We start from the raw sequence: 23,053 nt of genomic DNA, 5'->3' as shown, positions 1-23,053 counted from the left end.
TCAAATTTTAAGGTAAACACCCAGGCATGTAGTGCATTTGTAATTGTAACAGCTGCAGAGGTCAGTGTAGTGGCTAAAAATGATTTACAGCCTCACCATTTTCTTCTTGCCCATTGGCCTCTGGCGTGCCAAGGCGAGACAGCTCCTCAGGGGCTTCTGGGTAAATAATGGCTGTGTCACTGCGCTGAAGGTACTCCTCGATGCTGACTGCATGACCATCGCGTTCCTCCAGTTTTCTTTTGGCAAAGTATTCCTCAAAGTCTGATGTGCAATTTGCATTCTTCACTGAAATCATAAAAGGAGAAGAAATGTCTTTTCCGGGCGTTCTTCCTAGGAGCCCAAGTCCACCTCCATCATAGCCAGCGAGAAATGCTGACTTGCAATAAGACTACAAAACCTAGTTTATTTTTAAGAAGTGTTGAAGATGACCCATTATTGATTGAATGCTTATTCTTGTAATATATGCAAGGAGGAGAACACTTGGCTTCAACTTAAATAAGCACATTTTATTTTATTTTTTCTTCCTGGAACATTAGTCTGCATAACTTACACAGAATGAAAGAAATTTAAAATGTTTTTCATGAAAAAAATTTAAAAACCTACGACTACATTCTAAGATCCATAAACATGAGAGATAATGTAAGATCAATGCTATTTTAATAGTCTATCTGAAACTTCCTTTTAAGAAAGGTATATTTAATTTTTCATTGTCCACTAGACTGAATGTCCCTAACCACAGATACATCCTGTTGCTAAATATAAGCTTTTAACCCTCCACCCTCTGAATGTCACAGACAGCCAGGACTACATAGTCTGGGACAGATGCACAAGGAAAGATATTCCTAGACAGATAATAATGCAACTTTGTTAAAAAAAATCACTGGAATGTGGCATTTTATCTTTCCCTATAATTTCAATCTTTAGTTTGGTATTTTAAAGCTGCTGAAAATAAAATTAAGCTCACAGTTGATAGAAATAAAATAAAAAGTAACAGAGGGAGTTAAGAAACTGGTGTGTGATTTTGATACGATTTTAACTTTTGTAATTATGACTCTATTTCTGTGAAATGAATAGCAGTTGTAACTCAATTTTTAGCAACTTGTGTCATAAGATTGTGTATATTTGAAACCTCTAGATGTGTTTCTGGAATAAGTTGTGGCATAGATATCCTAAATAATATTTTTATGCACAACACAAACTTTGGAGAGTAGCTGTTATATTATTCTTTATCATAAGTAGGTGAAAAAAGTACGTTGCTGGTACAATTAATGGTGGAATCCTATTATCATAGTTTTTGAAAGCAGTTAACCTTGGTGCCACTAGCTTCTTCACCTCATCTTCTCTACCATAAACAATATTACAATATTTTACATACTAATTCTCATTGGCTACTGTGGCAGGGTGATGTGCAAGCAAGCTAGGCAATTTTTTTTTTTTTTTTGCTTTCATCATTACAAACTTGGATTTTAGATGAGAAGAACAGAAAGCGGAACCATCCATTAATTCAGCAAGTATTTATTGAATACCTAGGATGTGACAGACATCACATCATGCTCTGGTGAGGGAAAAAAAAAAAAACACAGATCTAGGCTCATCCTTTGGGAAGCCATGAGAGAGATTAATACAGTTATATTATTTCCAAAGTAAACACATCATTACAAACTCAGGTAAGTATTATGAAAGAAAGTTATATGGTGACATATAAGAAGTAACAGAGGAACCTGATGGCAGCTAGAAGATCAAGAAAGTGTTAACTGAGGAAGCATGAAGTTAACTAATGGTAGAAGCTGGAGAAGAGCAGCAGGTGCAATGAGGTGACCAAAACAAGTATGGGACATCTCAGGATGTAAAAAACAAAAACAAAAACAAAAACCAAAACCAACAAACAAAAAAAACAGTGCTGGAGTGCAGCGGATGAAAAGGGAACCATGTGATGTAAGGGTGGAGAGCAAGGTGGGGCCAGACCATGCAGCAGGTAAGAGCTTGTTAAGGATTGAAGCAGGAAGTAATTGAAGAGTATTAAGCAAGGAAGACAGTTGGATGAAATTATGATTACTTGCTTTTTTAAATGACATCTTTGGCTATAGTGTGATAGGGATTGGAGGAAGAGAAAAGTAGATTCTGGGAATCCAATTAGGAGGTTCTTGTCCTAGACCAGGCAAAAGATACCATTAAGGAATTGATGATGAAGATGAAGGAAGTGGCTGGATTTGAGAAATACCTAAGATATAAAATTCCTCAGATTTGTTTGGGAAAGAATTTGGTTTCTCAAGTTGGGAGATGCTAAGATAGCTTCCTCAGATTTAGGCTTTCCAAATCTGATGGGATAGTAGGTGATATTCATCAAAGCAAAGAACACTAGAATTCTAAAAAGACTTGAAACTATAAACAAATAATGGGGGACTAAATAAAAGGAAGTGGGAGATTTACACTTTGTGGACCTCTAAACTAAGCACCAATAATCCTGAATGCTACAATCTTAAACCTTTCTTTTGTGCATCTATAATTTTTGATAAGTTTAACAAGAACAATGGTCTGATTTCCAAGACCTGTATTTCCCTCAAAAATAGATTTGGAATGTACAGTGGTGGATTAAGATTTTATACCTTGAAACTTTGCTTAAATCTTTTATTAGCTGGACTTTAATAAAGAATAAGGGCTTTAGATAAGATTACTTTCCTCTTACTGTACGCACAATGTCATGGATGCTTTCTGATGGATACCTTTTGGTAGTGACTGTGATGATGTCATTTGACTTGCATCACTGAGGCCCTATGGGGTATCACAGAAACTGTCAACTTGCATAAACTATTTGATCATTGCTTTGGATCATCAAAATAACTTCAGTTCTATTTTAAAAAATCACCTTTTACTTTTGATGGCAAGGAAAGATAAAAGGGTTAAAACGGTGGAGCCATGATGAACGTCTTTTGAATAACTTCACTGATTTTGTCAGTGACTGACTTCATTTTCAGTACTATAACAGCAGGAAGTAATGTAATAGCTTCTTTCTGAATTTGTATCTCCTAGAGGGTTGTAAATGGTTTAAGTTAAGGGTTAAGTCATGGTTTAAGTTTTCTGGGAATGTTCTCCTACTTAATGACCTTAGTGTAACCTAGTAAACATAGATGGATGTACATTTAATATCCTAATTTTATCTTGATATTTCAGCAAGTATTTGAATGATCTGGCTATCTTTGCATGAATTTTCATTTGCATATGAATGTTTCCATCAGAAATGTAATCATATGCAAATTCAATTGGATTTGCATTAATAGCCTTTTGGCTTAAAAGGGAGGAAAATTCTGATTTTTCTGGATAGGCAAACAAAACTGCATCTAGATACACTACTGGTGTTTGGAGAGGCAATTCAATTGCTAGATCAAATTTGGCCATGCTAGATTTCTATGTTAAGTGTGATGGGGACAAAAAACATCAAATCATGTGCTCTCTTTAAGGATTCATCTTTGATCATCTTTGTATCCTGAGCATTGAGTATATTGCTTAGAAATTAGTAGGCTCTCAAGAATCATTTATGGGATGAATGTGGAATAAATTATGTCCTTAACACTAATCTTAGTATAGAAGCCTTTTAGTAAAAGGAAGCATAAAATAAGATACCTACAGCTGAGCTAGGGATGTAGACCTAATATTCAGGCAATTACAGAATAATTATTTGATAAACTGGGTAGCAGTGGTCATAAATACTTGCAAGAGTTTGATACGGTTCAGATAAGTTTTCAAAAGCAGACACACAGAGATGAAGATGGCCCTCAATCATTTAAATCCATTTGCCCCATCTGGATATTTCTTCATGCCACATATATACACTGCTGGTTATATATCTCATCTATCTAGGGTCACTTAAGTGGGCTAGAGTTGAACCTCCCAGAAACTAGGTATAACCAGCTTATATCTAATGTAGTTTTTCCATGAGGTGCAATAGGTGCTAGTAACGTACAGTTTTTCTGCCCCGTACTTCAACATTCGCCTTGTCCTAGGAATGGTGCTCCATTTCTCGACTGCCAAGCTTATGGCACCCAAGGAGCTGCTGAGTTACCATGTGATCCTGCTCCCCTAGCCACAGTTGATCTCCGTTCCTCAGATGAGCTAATCTTAGTCCTCTCCTCTCCAGGCCAATGTGTTGATTGGTCCAGAAGTAGCCAATAGATCCAATTAAATTCAATAAATCCCTTCCCTATGATTTTAGGACTTTGTTCCAGAAAAACCATCAAGGCAGTTTTAAATTTTTTTTCGCCAAGTGACTATAGCTATAGAATGAAGGAATTGTTATTTTTCATCTAGAAAAAGAAGATTTATGAAGAGTGGGAATAAAGCAGACACACAGAGAAAAGCAGACAGGATCACATGTTCTGACCGTTCCTTTCTAACTCTTCTTGTTCCTGAGGCCAAGGTGCACCTCGGAGTGGTTCTGCTGACCACCTTCCTTAAATTCTGTGAGCCGAGACACTTCCTTTTCTTCTCGAAGGTATGTTGTATTTCAGTCTCTTAAAACTAAAATCACACGAACATTTATAATACTAGGACAAACGCTGGGGACTCAATTTTGGTCATTCTCGGAATTGTTGGGAAGAATGAAGTTTTTATTGTATCTGAAAGTTTGAATTTTTGTTTTTACGAAGATTATGTAATACTGTGTGTTGGATACAGGAATGAGGTAGAAAAGTAGCTGAAAGGTTGTAGAATTCTTCACTGCATTTTTCTATTGTAAAATCAATCTCATTTTCCTTCTTTCTGTAATCCTCTTCACTCGCTGGTCTCCCTGGAAGAACTGCCAAAACACACTGACAAAAGATATTTGCATGGTATTTATGATCAAACCATAATAAAAATTCACAAGAAGACCCAAGTAATTTCTTCCCATACCTTCTCCAGAGATTTTGCATTTAGTCCTAAAATTTACCCTAATGTCTTGCAAATATCTCAACCTTCCCTAAGGTTACATAAACTTTTCTCTATCAAAAAAAAAAAAAAAAAAAAAAAGACTATCTAGCTTGAGCAACAAATCTCATTTCTATAAAGAGTAAAAGAATTAGCCGGGCATGGTGGTGCATGCCTGTGGTCCCTGCTACTGGGGAGGCAGAGGTAGCAGGAATACTTGAGCTTGGGAGGTCGAGGCTGCAGAGAGCTGTGCTCGTACCACTGCACTCCGGCCTGAATGACAGAGTGAGACCCTGTCTCAAAAAAAAAAGAAAAAAGAAGAATGTTAATTAAAAATGTTTCTTTATGACCACGTGTATTTTAGTATTGTTATATTGTTAGGGTGAATTTTCAGGTCCTTTCTAGTCAGGAAAGCCTCAGTTTTCTTAGCACTATATTGGCCACTCTTACTAACAATGCTTATTAATGACACTTTTATAAATATCTTTATATCTGTGTTAGAGAGATATTGATTTTTAGAGAGGTAATAATAAATATCAATACAGACTGGTCTTAAAAATTATTGCCTAAAAAACAAGCAATGTTAACAGAACTCTAAATAAAAGAGAAATATTGGTCCCCAAATTAGTCAGCCCCCATAATCAAGTTGCTTAAGAATACTTTCTCAAAGATACTTAAAAGTGGGCTTTGCTTAGTATTTACAAGTAGTGAAATACAGCCCTGATACTTATTCTTTCTCATGTTCTGTTTCCCTTTGTCATTTGTTTTCTTTATTTGTAACAAGCCTGTGTTCACATAGGAAGACAGGTACTCTATTCACTGGGTTAGTATCCTGCATGCTTTTAATTTTCATAAAAAATTGAAAAAAAATGGGTATTATGTTAAGCCATTTAAGTAGACATCAAAATGAATAAATAATTCTTTTGGGAAATAAAATATCTTGGACGGTACAGGGGAGTTGCAGCAAGTATATGAACAAACTGAGTAGAATGATCCATCCATCCTTTTGTTGAATAACTGTTTATTGAGTGCCTACTAGTCCCAGTGTTCTTGGAAATTAGGAGATGAGTTGTTAATTTTTTTTCTACTTCTGTGATTCACACATTTGGAGATACATACATATGGTTGTGATTCTGCAATATACAGATATGTAAATACATATATATAATAGGGCATCTCATATATATATATATATATATATACATATATATATGTACACACACACACATGCACACACACACAAAATGCTTCCCCAGTGGAATGTAATGTATGTATTTATGTAATGTATTGCATTTATGTAATGCATTGTATTTATCATACAATCTGGCTTTTGCTTACATCACTATGTAAAGGCAAAGGGACCTAAAGAAGCAATTACAAATCTAGATAACTGTATTTATCAACTTTTTGAAAAACAGTCTTTTCATTAACATCTCAGATGATAAGAAAAAAATTATTTTGAATGTAATTATTTGTATTAATTTTTTTAGTTTAAGGAAGCACGCATTCAGCATTTGTTGAGGTCTATAGATTCCCATGGCTACTTTGTTTAAAGTTGACTAATTAATGAACATAAGAATTTCATCATTAAAAATGCATGTATGCATTTTTGCAGAAGACTTCCAAAAGACATATTGGCACTAGATATCTAAAAACAACTGTGAGGGAAGAGGATGATCTTTTTCTCATTACACAGCTACATGGGCGGCCTTGCAGAGCCTCCAACTGGTACAGAGGCATGGATAAAGCCAGGTCGTCAAGAGCAACAGAGAAGTTTTCTGCTCTTCCTGGGAATTAGTACAGCATCTTGGCCGGTCTCTCCACCCCTGCTCTGACATGGCTTTCTCCAGGGAACACATGTTCAGATGCCAAAGAGAGTTTCTTATGTAAAACAGCTTCAGGGGAGCCAGGTGAAGAGTGGACAGCGAATGGGAATCTGTAGTAGTCTGCAGTATCAAGTATCTCCCTGAACAGCAGGAGGTCTTACATTAGGGGATTTTGAATTATCAAGATGTAGAGACTGCTAACACTCAGACAATTCTGATTGCTGTGTATTGGTACAGAATGACAGAGTTCATTACTTTTTTAAGAATTCCCCAGAGAGACAATACGCACTTGTCTTTCACATCACTATGTAACCTAAACATTTGGAACGGTACACTGCCAAAAAGACAGAGCAGCTTATTATATTATAGAGGAGTTGATTCAGTAAGCAATTTTGTTCGGCAATTCAGTGCTCTTTTCCTTATGCTTTTTGTAGAGACAGGTCAAATGCTCGGGACAGTCAGTGGTTTTCAAAAGTTAGTAGCATCAGTATTATCTGGGGGCTTGCTTGAAATGCAAAATTTTGGGGCCCATCCACACCTATGGAACCAGCAATCTGTCTTTTAACAAGTCTTTCAGGAAATTCTGACCCTTGTCCAATTTCAGAACCACTACTTTATAAATTCAATCCTCTTCCTCACACGGCTAAATTAGACATTCATAACATGATTTTTAAAGAAGCACTATCAGTCCCGTATTATTATGATTAGGTAGCTTTCCTGACTATCTCAGCCTGAGTTAACACAGTCTTCCTTCTTCACTTACGGAATGTCATCTGTGTGGCTCAGTCATTGAACTGATCACATCCCATCATCATCTTTCTCTTACGTGTCTGTGAACTGATAGAGGAATGTACCATATGTTATTCAGCTCTGTGTCACCAGCACCTAGCATAGTGCCTGGGTCACAGTTATTATGCAGTAATTGAATGATTAGGAAAGGTTCAGATCCTTGGACTCCTCATTTTGGCTCAGTTATTTCATGTTTTTGAATTTCAATGGCCTCATCTGTAAAATGAGCCAGGGTGTGCTTTCTGGGGTATCCTCAAGGTTCCAGAATTCCATAATTTCAATTAATTAATTACCTTAATCAATTTGCCTTTTATTCACTGGATAGGCCTAGAGAATTTTATCTGTATTCTTTTCAATTAAAAACTCAAAATAACACAGCTTTCTTATGGGGGAACCAAATATGCAAATTAAGAGAAAATATTTTGGAGGTGCCTGGAAACCCCAGACAACATCACAAGCAAAACAGTGCTTATTAAATATTTGTTGAATGAATGAAGGGGCATTCAAGAAGCTTAAACTATCAGTCATTTCTTGTGGGAACACTTGCTGTGAAGCAAAGATAGCTGCTCCTAAACACAAAGCTAATAAAACCACAGCATTCATTAGCCAGGAAGTGAACAGGCTCTTCTTGGTGTTCACTGATTATAGTCTGAAAATCACCCCGCTTCTCACCTGACAAGCACTACTTCTATTTTTCTCTCCTCGGAACCTATCTCTTTCTCCACCTTATTTTTAAAAACTCAATGTATGAAGTTAACTAAGACAAGCACTACTTCTGTTTTTCTCTCCTCGGAACCTATCTCTTTCTCCACCTTATTTTTAAAAACTCAATGTATGAAGTTAACTAAGAAATTAAAAAATAATGACTTCCACGAGAGATGTCTGACTGGTGGACAAAACTCTTTCAACCTATAAAAATGTGACAGCTATAGCCAAGAAGAAAATGACATTCTTTATAATAGTATGACTCCCTCCTTGTTAAGTATTTAGGTACTAATTGAATTATCTGATAAACTGATTTTGTACGACTGATTGACACTATATATCCACTCAAATCTTGCAGAGAAATACATTATAATCAAACTTGTATCACTTCTGTTACTCACATAAGAAAGCTAACTAATTTAAAAGTTTTAATTTAAACTCCATGTAAGAAGAATAGGAGAAATCGAGAGCTATTAAGCCAAGAGGATAGCAAAGGTCAAAAAAAGTTCTTATTATTTCCCGCACTTTCCCCTATGCTCATGATGTGATGCACAGAATTGATGGTGACAGAGGCTTAATTGCTTGCTAGGCTGCCAAAGTTATCACCAATATGACCAGTTTAGGGGAGTTACACCTGGCACCACTGTATTTGTTGCTCAGGCAAGATTTTCAATCTAGATCTGGATCTTTACTTGGGATTCAGTTGCTCTGGAGACGCCCAAAGGATCCTGTAAACTTTGACCTAACTGGCATTTCTATTCAATGCTTGAAGCAGTGCATCTCAGATCCCACCACTTCCCATCCTGGCTTATACTCTGCTATTGTTCTCATGTATTTTGTGAGACATGAACAGGACTGGCTATATGGTTGGTGGGGCCCAGTGTAAAATAAAAATGGAGGACCCCCACTCAAAAATTGTTAAAAGCTTCAAGACAGCAACTGCAGAGCCAACCAAGCAGCTCTCCTCAGTGCTGGGCCCTGTGCGGCTGTGCTGCTCCCAGACCCAGGAAGTTGGCCCTATGTATGTTACGGTGACACAGGCCCCCGGAGAGCCTCCTATCCCATGACAGCTGGTGCGGTCTGGTATTTTTGTTTTTTGTTCATGCTTCCAGTAAAATTTCATTAGAAGAAAGGGCAGGGTGGGGTGGAGTCCAAAATTTCTAGCCTAATTTCCTCATTTAACAGATGTTACAACTAAGGTACAGTGAGGTTAGTGATTAATACAAAGTTACACAACTAATTTCTGGAAGAGCTGTATGTAGGATTTATGTATCCTGACTCTTCACCCACTGCTCTTTCTACATAACATGACTCAACATGAGAGAAAGAGAGAACAAAATAGAGAACCTCATCTTTTTAGTTTTTCATCATGCCTCACTTGATACCATTTGAACAGGCCCTACATACTGAAAAGATCACATTGACATTATAAGCAATTCTAAACAGCAACATTAATATACCATACAATTAATATGGGGAAAGTCAGCTAAAATGCCTGCTTCAGTGTGTGTGTGTGTGTGTGTGTCTGTATAAAATTTTTACTTTTTTTCTCCCTTTTTTTTTTATGTTCCCACTCCTCTGAATCCTGGACACTTATTTTATTGTTACTTTTTTTTTTTAACTGGGTAAGCCAGAGCTGGGTCTAGTGGGGCAAAGAGAACATATAAAAGTTCTTCAAATTCTCTGTTCAAGATGCTCATTTAAAATTTCCACTTAATATTTAAGAATTGTATTTCCTAACTTGACCATTTCAAATGTGCATTCAAGTTTCCAAAGCCACTCAATAAGGAATAACTTTCCATAGCACCTTGCAAAGGCGAATTTTTATTAGGTAATATTTTAACATCTGTTAAAATAGCAGGTATTAGTTATTAGTTAGCAGATACTACATATTTTGTGGTTGTAGTAAACAAGAAATGCCTCAAGCTGAACTTGGGACTAGAGACCAGAAAAGAACTTTATCCATAGTTCCTTTTGCTTTCCCATTTCACATATTACTTGTTTTTCTCCCCCCATGCTTAATGATATTCTCTTACATGTGCTCCATTTCTTCAGACTAAATGAAACTGTGTCATCTCCTGAGAATATCCCATCCCTCACAGACCTAGGTCCCTGCTTTCATCTGTCTTGACACAGAGAACAAAGAGGAAGCGTCAACAAACTCCTTAATTCATGGTACTGCTTCCAATCAATGTTCCTGTTTCATCAATTCACTCATCATTTATTTGTTTGTTTGTTTACTTATTAATTCAACAAATACCCTGGTTACGAACCATGAACACTACATAAACCACGACATCATCTGAGAGGGACTATGGAGAAGAGCAAACCTTAGCCCTACCCTCAGAAAGCTTCCATTCTGTAGCTGTAATGTTTTGAAGTCAAAAGTCATCCATTTTCACCATCATGTTTTAAGACATTGCCTGTACAGTACAAGCAAAATGACACCAGTCCTGTGATTACATTTCCCTTAGGATGCCATTGCATTCTGGGAAATGTCATCACTTAATAGGTAGTCCATGTAGAATCTGGCTTCATAGTGCTTAGGCTTTCTCTAGTCCAGCAACATGGATGGTCACACTTGGTCCTGGGCTAACCCTGGGACAAGAACCAGAAGTACACATTTAAATGTGTACTTCAATGTGACAATCAGGCCCTGACAAGTTCCCTAGTTCATTTTACCCATTCTGATTTTATTTACCTCAGTTCACCTTGGAGCTTTCATCTCTGTCCCTTATACGTGTATCGTTCTTACCCTGCTGAACTAAGATCCAGTCCAATATCTTTGCTCCTAGAGTATCAAATATATCTTTTAAAAAATCTTAAATAATAGTATAGTCTTGTTGCATACTAAGTTTTCAAAATGGGATATTCCTTCCAAATAATTGAATCTCCATGCAATGCCCACAACAATTACTCTACACGTCCACTTCTCAAGATTCCAACTCTATTACTGTTCCCTTACTGCTGACTGCTAGTCTCTTTCTTACTGACTTCAAAGAGAGCAACCCATGAGGTGTGCCTTCCCTGGACCATCTTAAATTGACTACATTCTCTCTATCATCAGTCTGTCTTCTTCTGATCTTACTGCTAAAAAACCCATTATTTGATTGTCATCTAAAGTTATTCTCTTATAACTCATTTGATAACTCACTCCATCTTTCACCCAGTCTCCGTTTACATCTCAGCCTTTCCCTCTTTCTGTCTTGTGCACAGAGGCATACCCAACACGTCTTTGTCCTGAAGAAACTCTTCCCTGAAATTTGCCATTTCTTTAAGGTACCTCTCTTGTCTTGTCTCTAATATTTGACCCTACACTGTTAGAACCCCTCCACAATACTGAATCCTTTGCATTTGAACCTACATAGCTTGGTATATTTCAAATAAAATATCTTAATCCAGGTGATATTATAATCAATAATAATAATGGCTAGAAATGATAGAGCATTTACTATGCTCTAACATTGTATTAAACATGTTACACACACTTCCTTTTCATCTACCATTGTTTTATTCACCCAATTGAATGTAAGTCCTTAATGACAGTGACTATTCTTTTCTCAATGTATCTTTCGTGGTGACTAACAAAATGCCATGCACTTAGTAGGATCTCAATAAGTGACCATTGAGTCAAATAACTAATGAGGCTATAATTATTTGTTTTTAAATTTTTTCTTCTTGTCATTATGAATTTTTTTTGTCAGCACCATAAAATGTTATGTTCCTTAATGGCAGAAACTTCCTCTTCTATTTCCCTAAAGTTTCTTTCTCAAGCCTCAGTTCAAATTCTACATAGAACAAACACTCGGAATGTATATATTTTAGTGATTGTTAACAATGGGCAAATGCTTTTGTTTTTTGTTTATTGGTTGTTACCCAGGGTAAGAAGAAAAAAATATATATGATCTTTCTCCACTTCCATGAGAACAACTTTTTAGATTCCATGTATGAGTGAGGTCATGTGGTATTTGTGTTTCTGTGCCTGGCTTATTTCATTTAGCATAATGCCCTCCAGGTTTATCCATGTTGCTGCAAATGACATAATTTCATTCTTTTTTATGGCTGAATAGTATTCCATTGGGAATATATACCATTCATTATCCAGTCTTCTGTTGATGGACATTTAGACTAATTCTAGAGGATGAGGAGAGTAGGGGGAAGGGTGAATAGTGAAAGTTTGGTCAATGAGTGCAAAACTACAGTTAGATAGGAGAAATAGTTATATTGGTCTATTATATGACTGGAGTTCATATAGCTAGAAGAGAGGTTTTCAAATGTCCTTATAACAAAGAAATGATAAATGTTTAAGGAGATATATGCTAATAATCTTGATGTAATCATTAAACAAATTATACATGTATCAAAACATCATAGTGCACCCCACAAATATTTATATGTACAATTGTTACGTGTCAATCATAAATTTTTTAAAAGAATATGATTCCTGATGTAAGTCAGTTGTCAAAGAAAGGAAAAGTCTGACAGCTTTCATCATTATTGCATGTAATCATGATAAATACTACTAAATCCTCCTCTTACACAGTTTAAGAAGAGATGCTAAATAAAGATGAAATCAGATAGAAAACTAAACTAGTTCTTAACCTTCATATTTTAACCTCAAATGCCAGAGTACTGAAAATACTTTGTCCTACAACTTGTCTGTGTTTTTTCCAGAGTGTCAAAAGAATTTAATTGGCAAAGGCCCTCAAAATTGGTTAGTCCTTTCATTACAAATTTGTTAAATATTGTATTTTTGTTCTCTAGAGGAGAAGGTAAGGAGGAACAGTGTGAATGGAGAAGGCAGTTTACAAGGTATTCATTTCTTAATGAACAAAAATAGTTTGAAGTTTATTAGTAGATGCAAACAAACAAACTGGCAGAACAAAACAGGATCAGCATCTAGTCTATGTTAGTTATTATACTGGGTGCTTTAAAAATGACATGCCATGAGAATGATACAATGGACTTTGGGGAAATGGTAGGAGGGTGATGAGGGATAAAAAAAACCCACACGTTGAGCATGATGTGCACTGCTTGGGTTATGGGTGCACTAAAATCCCGGAAAACACCACTAAGGAACTTATTCATGTAACCAAACATCACTTGTTTCCCAAAACCTATTCAAATAAAAAAAGAAAGAGAAAGAAAATAAAAATAAAGTTTAAAAAAATAGCTTTTACACTGTTGGTGAGAGTGTAAATTAGTGCAACCTTTGTGGAAGACAGTATGACGATTCCTCAAGGATCCGGAAGTAGAAATACCATTTGACCTAGCAATCCTATTACTGGGTATATACCCAAAGGATTATAAATCGTTCTATTATAAAGACACCTGCACAAGTATGTTCATTGTGGCACTGTTTACAACAGAAAAGACTTGGATGCCAAACCAAATGCCCATCAAGGATAGACTGAATAAAGAAAATATGACACATATACACCATGGAATACTAGGCAGACATAAAAAAGGATGAGTTCATGTCCTTTGCAGGGGGACATGGATGAATTGGGAAACCATCATTCTCAGCAAACTGACACAAGAGCAGAAAACCAAACACTGCATGTTCTCACTCATAAATGGGTGTTGAACAATGAGGACACATGGACACAGGAATGGGAACATCACACACTGGGGTCTGTTGAGGGGTGGGGGGCCAGGGGAGGGATAGCAGGGGGTGGGGAGATCAGGAGGGATAACATTAGGAGAAACACCTAATGTAGGTGATGGGGGGATGGAGGCAGCAAACCACCATGGCATGTGCTATGTAACAATCCTGCAAGATTCGCACATGTACCCCAGAACTTAAAGGATAATTAAAAAAAGAAAAGAAAAGAGTTTCTTAATGTAGAAAATAAATAAATAAATAAATAAATGACATGCTATTTGATCCCAACAGTGAGGCCTTGTACATAAGGAATCATGATTTCCACTTTATTGATGTAGAAATGAAGGTTTATCAATTACATACTCAAGTTAATGAAACTAGTAGTTGGTAGAGATAAAATTCAAATGTAGGTTACTGGTCTCTAGAATCTGGAGCCTTCCAAAACAATTGCCTCTCATATGCAAAATAATTTATGTATTATTCTTAGAATACTGGAAACAAGTTTGGTCACTATAGAGTCCATACAGTTAGTTCTTGGACAATAATTTCATTGTGTTGTGTAAGATTAAGAACTGATGCCTAAATTGGCCTTGCCCAGTTTCTGGATATAAGGTACTTTTTCCCCACTTAGCAAAGGAAGCGCAGGTGCAGGTGGTTATTAATAGCCCTTTATAACTAGAAGTACTAGATTGTCTGAGTTAATATAACTTTCACACCTTCAAAGAGGAAAACATCAGGGCCCTATATGGATCTTGATATGCACGTGGAACTGCATTAATGCTAATAATCACCATGCACCTAAGACAGCTCCTTGTTACTACTAGCATGTAGGCAAACTCATATTTACAATGCTTCCAAGTTTTTCGATTTCTCTATTCTTCATAGAAAATAGTTTTTTCGTAGATCTGCTTTTTCAAAGCAGATCTACAAGAAAAAAACAAACAAGCCCATTCAAAAATGGGCAAAGGATATGAACAGATACTTTACAAAAGAAGACATACAGGAGGCCAACAAACATATGAAAAAATGCTCATCATCACTGGTCATCAGAGAAATGCAAATCAAAACCACATTGAGATACCATCTCACACCAGTTAGAATGGCGATCATTAAAAAATCGGGAAACAACAGATGCTGGAGAGGATGTGGAGAAATAGGAACACTTTTACACTGTTGGTGGGAATGTAAATTAATTCAACCATTGTGGAAGACAGTGTGGCGATTCCTCAAGGACCTAAAAATAGAAATCCCATTTGACCCAGCAATCCCATTACTGGGTATATATCCAAAGGATTATAAATCATTCTACTACAAGGACACGTGCACACGAATGTTCATTGCAGCACTGTTTACAATAGCAAAGACCTGGAACCAACCCAAATGCCCAACGATGATAGACTGGATAGGGAAAATGTGGTACATATACACCATGGAATATTACGCAGCCATCAAAAACGATGAGTTCACGTCCTTTATAGGGACATGGATGAACCTGGAAACCATCATTCTCAGCAAACTGACACAAGAGCAGAAAATCAAACACCGTATATTCTCGCTCATAGGCGGGTGTTGAACAATGAGAACACATGGACACAGGGAGGGGAGCACTACACACTGGGGTCTGTTGGGGGGAAATGGGGGAGGGGCGGGGGGGTGGGGAGGTGGGAAGAGATAGCATGGGGAGAAATGACAGATACAGGTGAGGGGACGGAAGGCAGCAAAGCACACTGCCATGTGTGTACCTATGCAACAATCTTGCATGTTCATCACATGTACCCCAAAACCTAAAATGCAATAAAAAAAAAGAAAAAAAAAATAAAAATAAAAAAAATAAAAAAAAAAAAAAAAAAAAAAGAAAATAGTTTTTTCACACATTCTTAAAAATTTTACCTAATAAGTTCATTTTAAATTTAAATCCTATTAACATCTGAAAGTTGTAGGGTTCTTTGCTAAAAGGTATTCTTTATCTTAGGTGTGAAAGCATTATAATCTTCTTTCTTTTTTTTAAAAAATTAAAACCAGTGAACTTATGCAGTGTGGAAAGTTATTAATATAAATCCAGGTTTGCACTGCTTTGTGTTATAAATCAATTTTGCCATTCAGTTTATCTAACTTTATTGTTAAAAAAAAAGAGTAGTGATACTCTAGGCTATTCCTCCTTGCCTTTAACTAGGCAAAAATCCTTCAGGGACTTAGATCCTGGTTTCACTCTCTAAAGATACTGACTTAGTCTCCTTCACTGAGAATATTTTCACTACTATGGCTTCCTGTATCAGAATCCATTTCTTCTCCACCAAATATTCATTCATTCATTTCACCAATCATAATATCTAACATGTGTGTTCCCTGGGTATGTTGAGGCAAAATGGAATAGTTTTTTCCTCAGGGCAAACATTTTTTAGTCACTTACTAATGTCAACATATACATTCTTCTTCTTCTTATTTTTGAGATAGGGTCTTGATCTGTTCCTATTTTTGAGATAGGGTTTTGCTCTGTCACCCAGGCTAGAGTGTATCAGATTATGGCTCACTGCAGCCTCCAACCCCTGGACTGAAGTCGTCCTTCCGCCTCAACCTCTGGAGTAGCTGAGAGTATGGGCCAGACCACCACACCTGGCTTCATTATTTATTTAATGACCTCAACAATTCTATGAGGTAGATACCAGGATAATCCGCCCTCATTTGTCAGCTGAAATCGACTAGATGAAATAAGGGCAAACAATACAAAGAGGAAAAATTAAACATGCTGAAGTTAGCAGTGTGCACCTTAGGGCTGTGGGATTTCAGAAAAGGAGGAGATTGCTGTTGTTTGGAGTGTTCAAGGATGACCTCATTAAGGAAATGGGATGTGACGTAGACCTGAAGAACAGAAGGATGGGGAGAATTTGGATAATTGGAAAAAAGAGCTGAGGGATTAGGGACTGAAGGGATAGCATGGGCAGAGATTCAGGGGTTGGTATAAGTGTGGTTCTTTTTTGCTATCACCAAGGGAGTTGGTCTGACAAGAATGGAGCACTGTTGGTATAAAACGGATGGCCCTAACGATCAGACTGAAGAATGTCCTGTAGGTCCTAAGGGGCAATTCGGGATTCGCAGAAGGGAATCTGAACATTGAGGAAACGGTTCTAGGAGAGATTTGGGACTTGAGGAGGACATGAGGGCCAGAGGACAGTCAAATGTCACTAAGGCTTTCAAGTTTGGATGACTGGAATCACGGAGAGATGGAAACATCTGGCTGGTTACTTCAGGCAGGGGTAAAAAATATGGCAACCTAAAAATACAAAAGGGAAGTGCAGGTGCTGTTGGTCTCCCATTCACTCGCTCATTTCTTCAAAAACACTTTGTGACTGAGACCATTCCAGGATCCGTGGCAATAAAGGAGCCCAAATCCCACAGGTTCACTGGCGGAAGACACTCTAGTGTGGGATGGCTAGAGAGGAAGGGCAGCCAATAGCAGGATCTTGATGAGTAGGATGTGGGAGCAGAGGAAGATAGTATTTTAGATGTAATTTCGACCAGAAAATATATGTTATTTCAATTCCACATGTATTTAGCATCCAAAGAGATGCCAGGGAGAAGAAAGTGGTAAACTTGTAGCTAGGAAGAAAGATAGGCACTTATCTAAAAGGGCAGAGTTGTAAGCTGAAGATCACTAGTAAATTTCTAATTAACTAAGTCCAGTATATTTGCTCAACTTTCTTTTAAGGGTAATTATTTGAAGCTTTTAACTGAGTTCTTACCTTTACGAAATTCTCTTTCTTTGATTCTGAATGCTTAATTTTTTTCTCTTGCCTTACAACCTTTTTTTTTTTTTTTCTTTCTTTTTTTTTTGAGACAGAGTTTCGCTCTTGTTACCCAGGCTGGAGTGCAATGGCGTGATCTCGGCTCACCGCAACCTCCGCCTCCTGGGTTCAGGCAATTCTCCTGCTTCAGCCTCCTGAGTAGCTGGGATTACAGGCACGTGCCACCATGCCCAGCTAATTTTTTGTATTTTTAGTAGAGATGGGGTTTCACCATGTTGACCAGGATGGTCTCGATCTCTTGACCTCGTGATCCACCTGCCTCAGCCTCCCAGAGTGCTGGGATTACAGGCTTGAGCCATCGCGCCTGGCTATAACCTTTTTTTCTTTCAATGAATTTGATTTTCTTCCCCACCCACAAGGACCCCTGGCCTCAGCTTTCTACTTGCTTCAACAAACACACTCATTTGTAAATCTCACAGTTCTATGATGTCTAACACCATCTGAGTATCTTTGCATAACTCTCAAATCTCTATCTCCAGCCCTGACTTCTTAGGTTTCAATTCCTCATTTCCAAAGGACATTCCCATATTCCCGTATCTATATATCTTTTATATGAAAATACTTATGTCTAAAGGCTGGTTCAAGATCTTCTCAAAATTAGATCCTTCTGTAAATGTAGAAATAGCAAGTACTGCTATATTCTAAACATGTAGATCTGTAATTCTGAAGCCATTTTGCCTCCATCATTCAGAGAATCAATTACTTGTTAAGAAGTCATGTTGCTAATTTCATCACTGTCTCCACCTTAGGACAAGATTTTTATCACTTCACACCTGGATAACTACAGCGACTTTCAGTTGGTCTCTCAGAGTCTGGTTTTCACCCACAAAAATCATGGTAGCATAATATGACCCAGACTCTTCTGTCTGGTGCTTTATATTCTCCACCATCTGGCTTCAACTTAAATGTCCAGCTTTATTTCCCATAAATTGCCTCCTAGGACTCACTGATTCAGCCAAAACCCTTTACTCACTATCCTCTGAATAGATGTCACACTTTCCCTTCTTGGCTTACAGACTCCTCTTCAGCTAGAAAGCCCTTCTTCACTGCTCCATGATTATTGAAAATGTTTTTAGTTCGAATTCTACTTCCTTCACAAAACCTGATGTGAATACCTATTCCATAGACTCTCTTTTACTTCTGAAATTCAAACAATTATGGGCCAGGTGCAGTGGCTCATGTCTGTAACCCCAGCCCTTTGGGAGGCTGAGGTGGGTGGATCACCTGAGGTCAGGAGTTCAAGACCAGCCTGGCCAACATGGCGAAACCCCATTTCTACTAAAAATACAAAAGTTAGCTGGGCTTGGAGATGCATGCCTATAATCCCAGTTACGCGGGAGGTGGAGGCAGAAGAATAGCTTAAACCTGGCAGGCAGAGGTTGCAGTGAGCCGAGATTGTGCCACTGCACCCCAGCCTGGGTGAGAGTGAGATTCCGTCTCAAGCAAAGCAAAACAAATCAAAACAACAAAAAAACAAATAATTATGGCTTCTACCATTTGTTGTAGATTTATCATGCATTTTCACTTATTGTTCACCATTATTTTTTTCAGGTGTATTAGTCTCATCTTCCAAATTAAATGATAACCATGTTTTAGTCTTCCTGACCCATCTTCCATCACACATGCAAACAACAGTGACTATATAGAATACCCTCAATGAATACTTATTGATTTATTTATTGACTGAATACATATGAACTACAAGGTACAGCAGGTATTATGAGGAAAAAGGGGTCTTTTAAGCCTGGTGAAAGGACATTCAAGATTGATTTTTAAACCTTCTGAATAGAAGCAATTTTTATTAACCTCACTTTAAGCTCTAGGTGTATACAACAGCGAGTAAATTGTTACTTTGTGGGGTAAATTTTCTTTTGTGACACTTTAAGTGCTTATAAGGGTAATTCAAATCAGCTTTTATTTATGCTGAAGGCTGAAATTTAATGTTTATCTTGAAAAGGAACTTAAAGCCATTTTTGATCCCATGGGTTGGGACATTGCAGAAAGTATCTAATTCACGGTATTGCTTCATTAAAATGTTTTAACATGAAGTTATTTTATCTTGTTTCTATTTTTACGTGGTGATTAATACCCGTGTAACACAGAATATTAAAACCAGAAGTATTCTTAGCAAGAAACTAGTTCAATCTATTCATTTGCAGTTGTGGAAACTGAGTTCCAAAGAGGAAGACCGACTTGCCCAAGGGTACAATCTAGTCATTGTCAGGCTGTGTGTAAAAATTAGGCTTGTTGGTGCTTGATTCTATACTTTTTCTAGAATAATATATTGCACAGTTTTATTTTTGTACCTTAAATTGACATTATTTGAATAAATACAGTGACAATAGGTTTTTATTATTTCCCTTATTTTATACCAAGGAAAGTGAATGCATGCTTTTAAGTTATTAATAAGCTCATTTTAAACAGAAACAGAACACGAGCAGTTTATTATGATGTGTATCAACATAACGGTTGATATAAATATCATCTTAGCATTTTGAATTTCATAAAACTTCAAGTTTTTTTTTCATGGATGAGTTGAGTAGAAGTAGTTATGTGATTTTTTTGTTTTGTTTTCTTTCAGAAGACAATTTTATAGTGGACACTATTATGATGGTAGTGTAGAGGACTGTTTGAAACACCGAAAAAAAAAAAAAGATCTCATCTAGAAAAAGAGAGATAAACATGTAAATTTGTGTTGAGAATATGAGAGAAGATGCCATTCAGTGTTTGGGAAAAAACATGGAATATCATAGTTGTCCTGAAACTCCATTCTATTGCAGTAGCAGAGTAAAACAAAATACCACCCACTACCTTCCTACTGTAATGTTTTAGTTTCATTAAAAATAAGTAAACTTGTCAATTCTTCTCTAAAACTTCTGCCTGAAAAAAATTATTTAAAAGGGTTCAGGGATGCAGGGGATTATAAGTAAAGGAAGAATTAAAAGGAACTCAGATGATTATGTTCATGGAAATTTGTCTTTCTGAAAAAAAGTTTTATAATCTAAATTACACTATATCATTTGAATTCTCAGTGACTGATATCAGGCGGTGACTAGTACAGGTATATCATATCCTAATTTAAAAAATTTTTTGCAGTCTTTTAAAATAAAAATACTACCAGAAATTCACCCAACTCATGCAATGAAAGGATCCTTTCATAGAATTAAGTATTCCTGGGCTTCACAGGCAAATTAAGGGTAAGAGAATGAAAGATATATTTGCTTAGTAAAAAACCAAAATATAGGAAATTTTTATCTGAAACAAAACCAGAGACCTATAAAATCTGACTTACTTCTTAAGTCATGGAGATACAAATGGACGGGTCAGTGCAGTGCTTCTTTCCCTGCCTCACGAAACTCACATGACACAGCACAAATATGGTCTGAGCGTGGCACACATAACTCACCTGTACCATTGTTAATTGCGGTCTGGATCGTGGCTTCTGGCCCCATAGTGTCATAGTCTTCCTTCATTTCTTCTGTGGGGGAAAATTATCTTTAGCATTTGAGAACTGTAGAAAGGCTTACTATACTAAGCATGCCAAGCACAGGAACAAGGAAGATTCTTTTAAAGGAAACAGAGAAAAGGCTTGTTGTAAACCTCTAAACAATAGCTTTGTTCAGGCAATTGAATGAATCCAATAGTGCTAGCTGCACAAGAACTTATTTACTTTAAGCATTACTGCAAGCTGTGAAAAACAGAAGTGCTTATTTGGAGCAAACGAAGGGCTTTTCTTCTGGTGGCAGTTCCAGTGACAAACGGGGGAAAGATATTATTTTTTCAATAAGAGTCAAAAGCAACTAAGTATTTGTACTCATGAAGAGGCATGCTGGCTGCTATGCCCCTGGAAACTCTGGATGCTTAATGGCAAGTCAGAATTTCACATTTTGTTTTCATGTTTTTCTTTCCCTATAAGATGGCTATGATGGTGGTAATCTAGGCAAGCATACTTTTTGAAAACCTAATTCTGCATATCAAAACTTGAAATGTCCAGTTTGTACAACAAACATCCCAGAGGTATCAACAATACCTGTTTCACTGTTTGATAAAAAACATCTGCCCTATTCCTATCCCAATCACTCCATAAATATCTTCTTCTCATCATCATTTATGCCCCAGTAGGTAATCATAATCATTTTCTAGGGAAACATATACAACCACAGCTCAGTGTTCTGATGAAGGTGACTGTATAATGTTGAAGTTAAAAATTCATAAACAATTAAAGTTCATTGTCCAAAATTGCTGTATTTTAAAATAAGGGAGAAATTGAAAAATAGGGGAACTCTCCAATTTTCTGCCTACCAGATTGTGGAGGGTATGGGAGGACAGAACAGGATGGCTGACAGTTAAAAATCTCTTAAGTGAGTAAATTAAATGTGAAGTTTAAAAAACTGTATTTTTACTATGACAATACTAATGAAACCAAACATGCTCGAGGATGACTATCTCTCTGTGATAATCATTTTACTTGAAACAAGGGAAACGCTGTAAATAAGGCTCTGCAAATTCCCAAATTTGTCCTGGTCATTCTTTGCCTATCATATTCTAATCTACTTTCATGACAAACAGGTTCTAGAAAATGTTATCGCCAAAATAAAATATATATATTTTACAAGCAGTGCAGCAAATCTGTTTATGGCGTCAGAACTGAAAAATCATGACACTCTTAAGGTAAAATACACAGATATACATAGATGCTAATTTAATGCCACTCTTCATAATAGTCAGATAATTTGAATGGTATTTGTTTAAGCTGTACAACCACTTTAGATTCATTCCTGAGCAAGGAATTTTCCTTTATTTAAAAAATATTTTCAGAGGGACATTTTGCATTAAACATTTAGAAGTTTAATGTGTAGCAAGATTGTATTGTCAATTGTAATCATTGATCATTTGAAAGTCTCCCTCGTCTGAGATTTTTATCAGTCTCTGCGAGGAATTCAGTTAAGGTATTTCTGAGAAGTTCAGTACTAGATATAAATATAGCTTTTGTGTCTTTCTTCCTTGCTCATCTCATGTGATTTCTGGTAGCCAAGAGTCACAAGAATCATAAGTTTTCCATCTGAGAGCACATCAAGTCACTGAGGGGAAAACAGTTAACAGCATTTTTTTTTTTTTTTTTTTTTGCATAATAGTGGTAATGTTCAAGATTTCTGCTGCACTTCCTTCCTCATTGTCATTTTCTTATGAAAAAGTAAAGAGAAGTTACAGTAGTTGGTTGCTTCCCAAATTAATAAACGCTGGGTATACAAATGTGTAGTCAGCACGTTGCGTAAATTGCATTTTGTAGTATTATTTAGTCATAACCTTTTTAATCCAAAGACTGTGCAGCTGAGATCTTTCAGAGATGTTGGATGAGATGGTGTCACTTTTACCTAGAATGTACTTTGCTTTGATTCACTGAGCATCAATCTTTTTCTTTT

General features: G+C 36.7%; 1 protein-coding gene across 3 annotated transcripts in view; it reads right to left on the bottom strand.

Moving 5' to 3' along the window:
• ZEB2 (zinc finger E-box binding homeobox 2) overlaps positions 1 to 23,053 on the bottom strand; it is a 132,632-nt gene that overhangs the window by 16,645 nt on the left and 92,934 nt on the right. For all 3 annotated transcript variants that reach the window (XM_003921992.4, XM_010330374.3, XM_074399727.1), the window contains exons 4-5: positions 21,037 to 21,108; positions 97 to 285 (exon numbers count right to left, since the gene is read on the bottom strand). In XM_003921992.4, coding sequence (XP_003922041.1) covers positions 97 to 285; positions 21,037 to 21,108 — 261 coding nt within the window. The remainder of the gene's footprint in view (positions 1 to 96; positions 286 to 21,036; positions 21,109 to 23,053) is intronic.

This window comes from Saimiri boliviensis, chromosome 5 (genome assembly GCF_048565385.1).
Source record: "Saimiri boliviensis isolate mSaiBol1 chromosome 5, mSaiBol1.pri, whole genome shotgun sequence".
Classification (NCBI taxonomy): domain Eukaryota; kingdom Metazoa; phylum Chordata; class Mammalia; order Primates; family Cebidae; genus Saimiri; species Saimiri boliviensis.
This window is presented reverse-complemented; position numbering and strand designations above follow the sequence as displayed.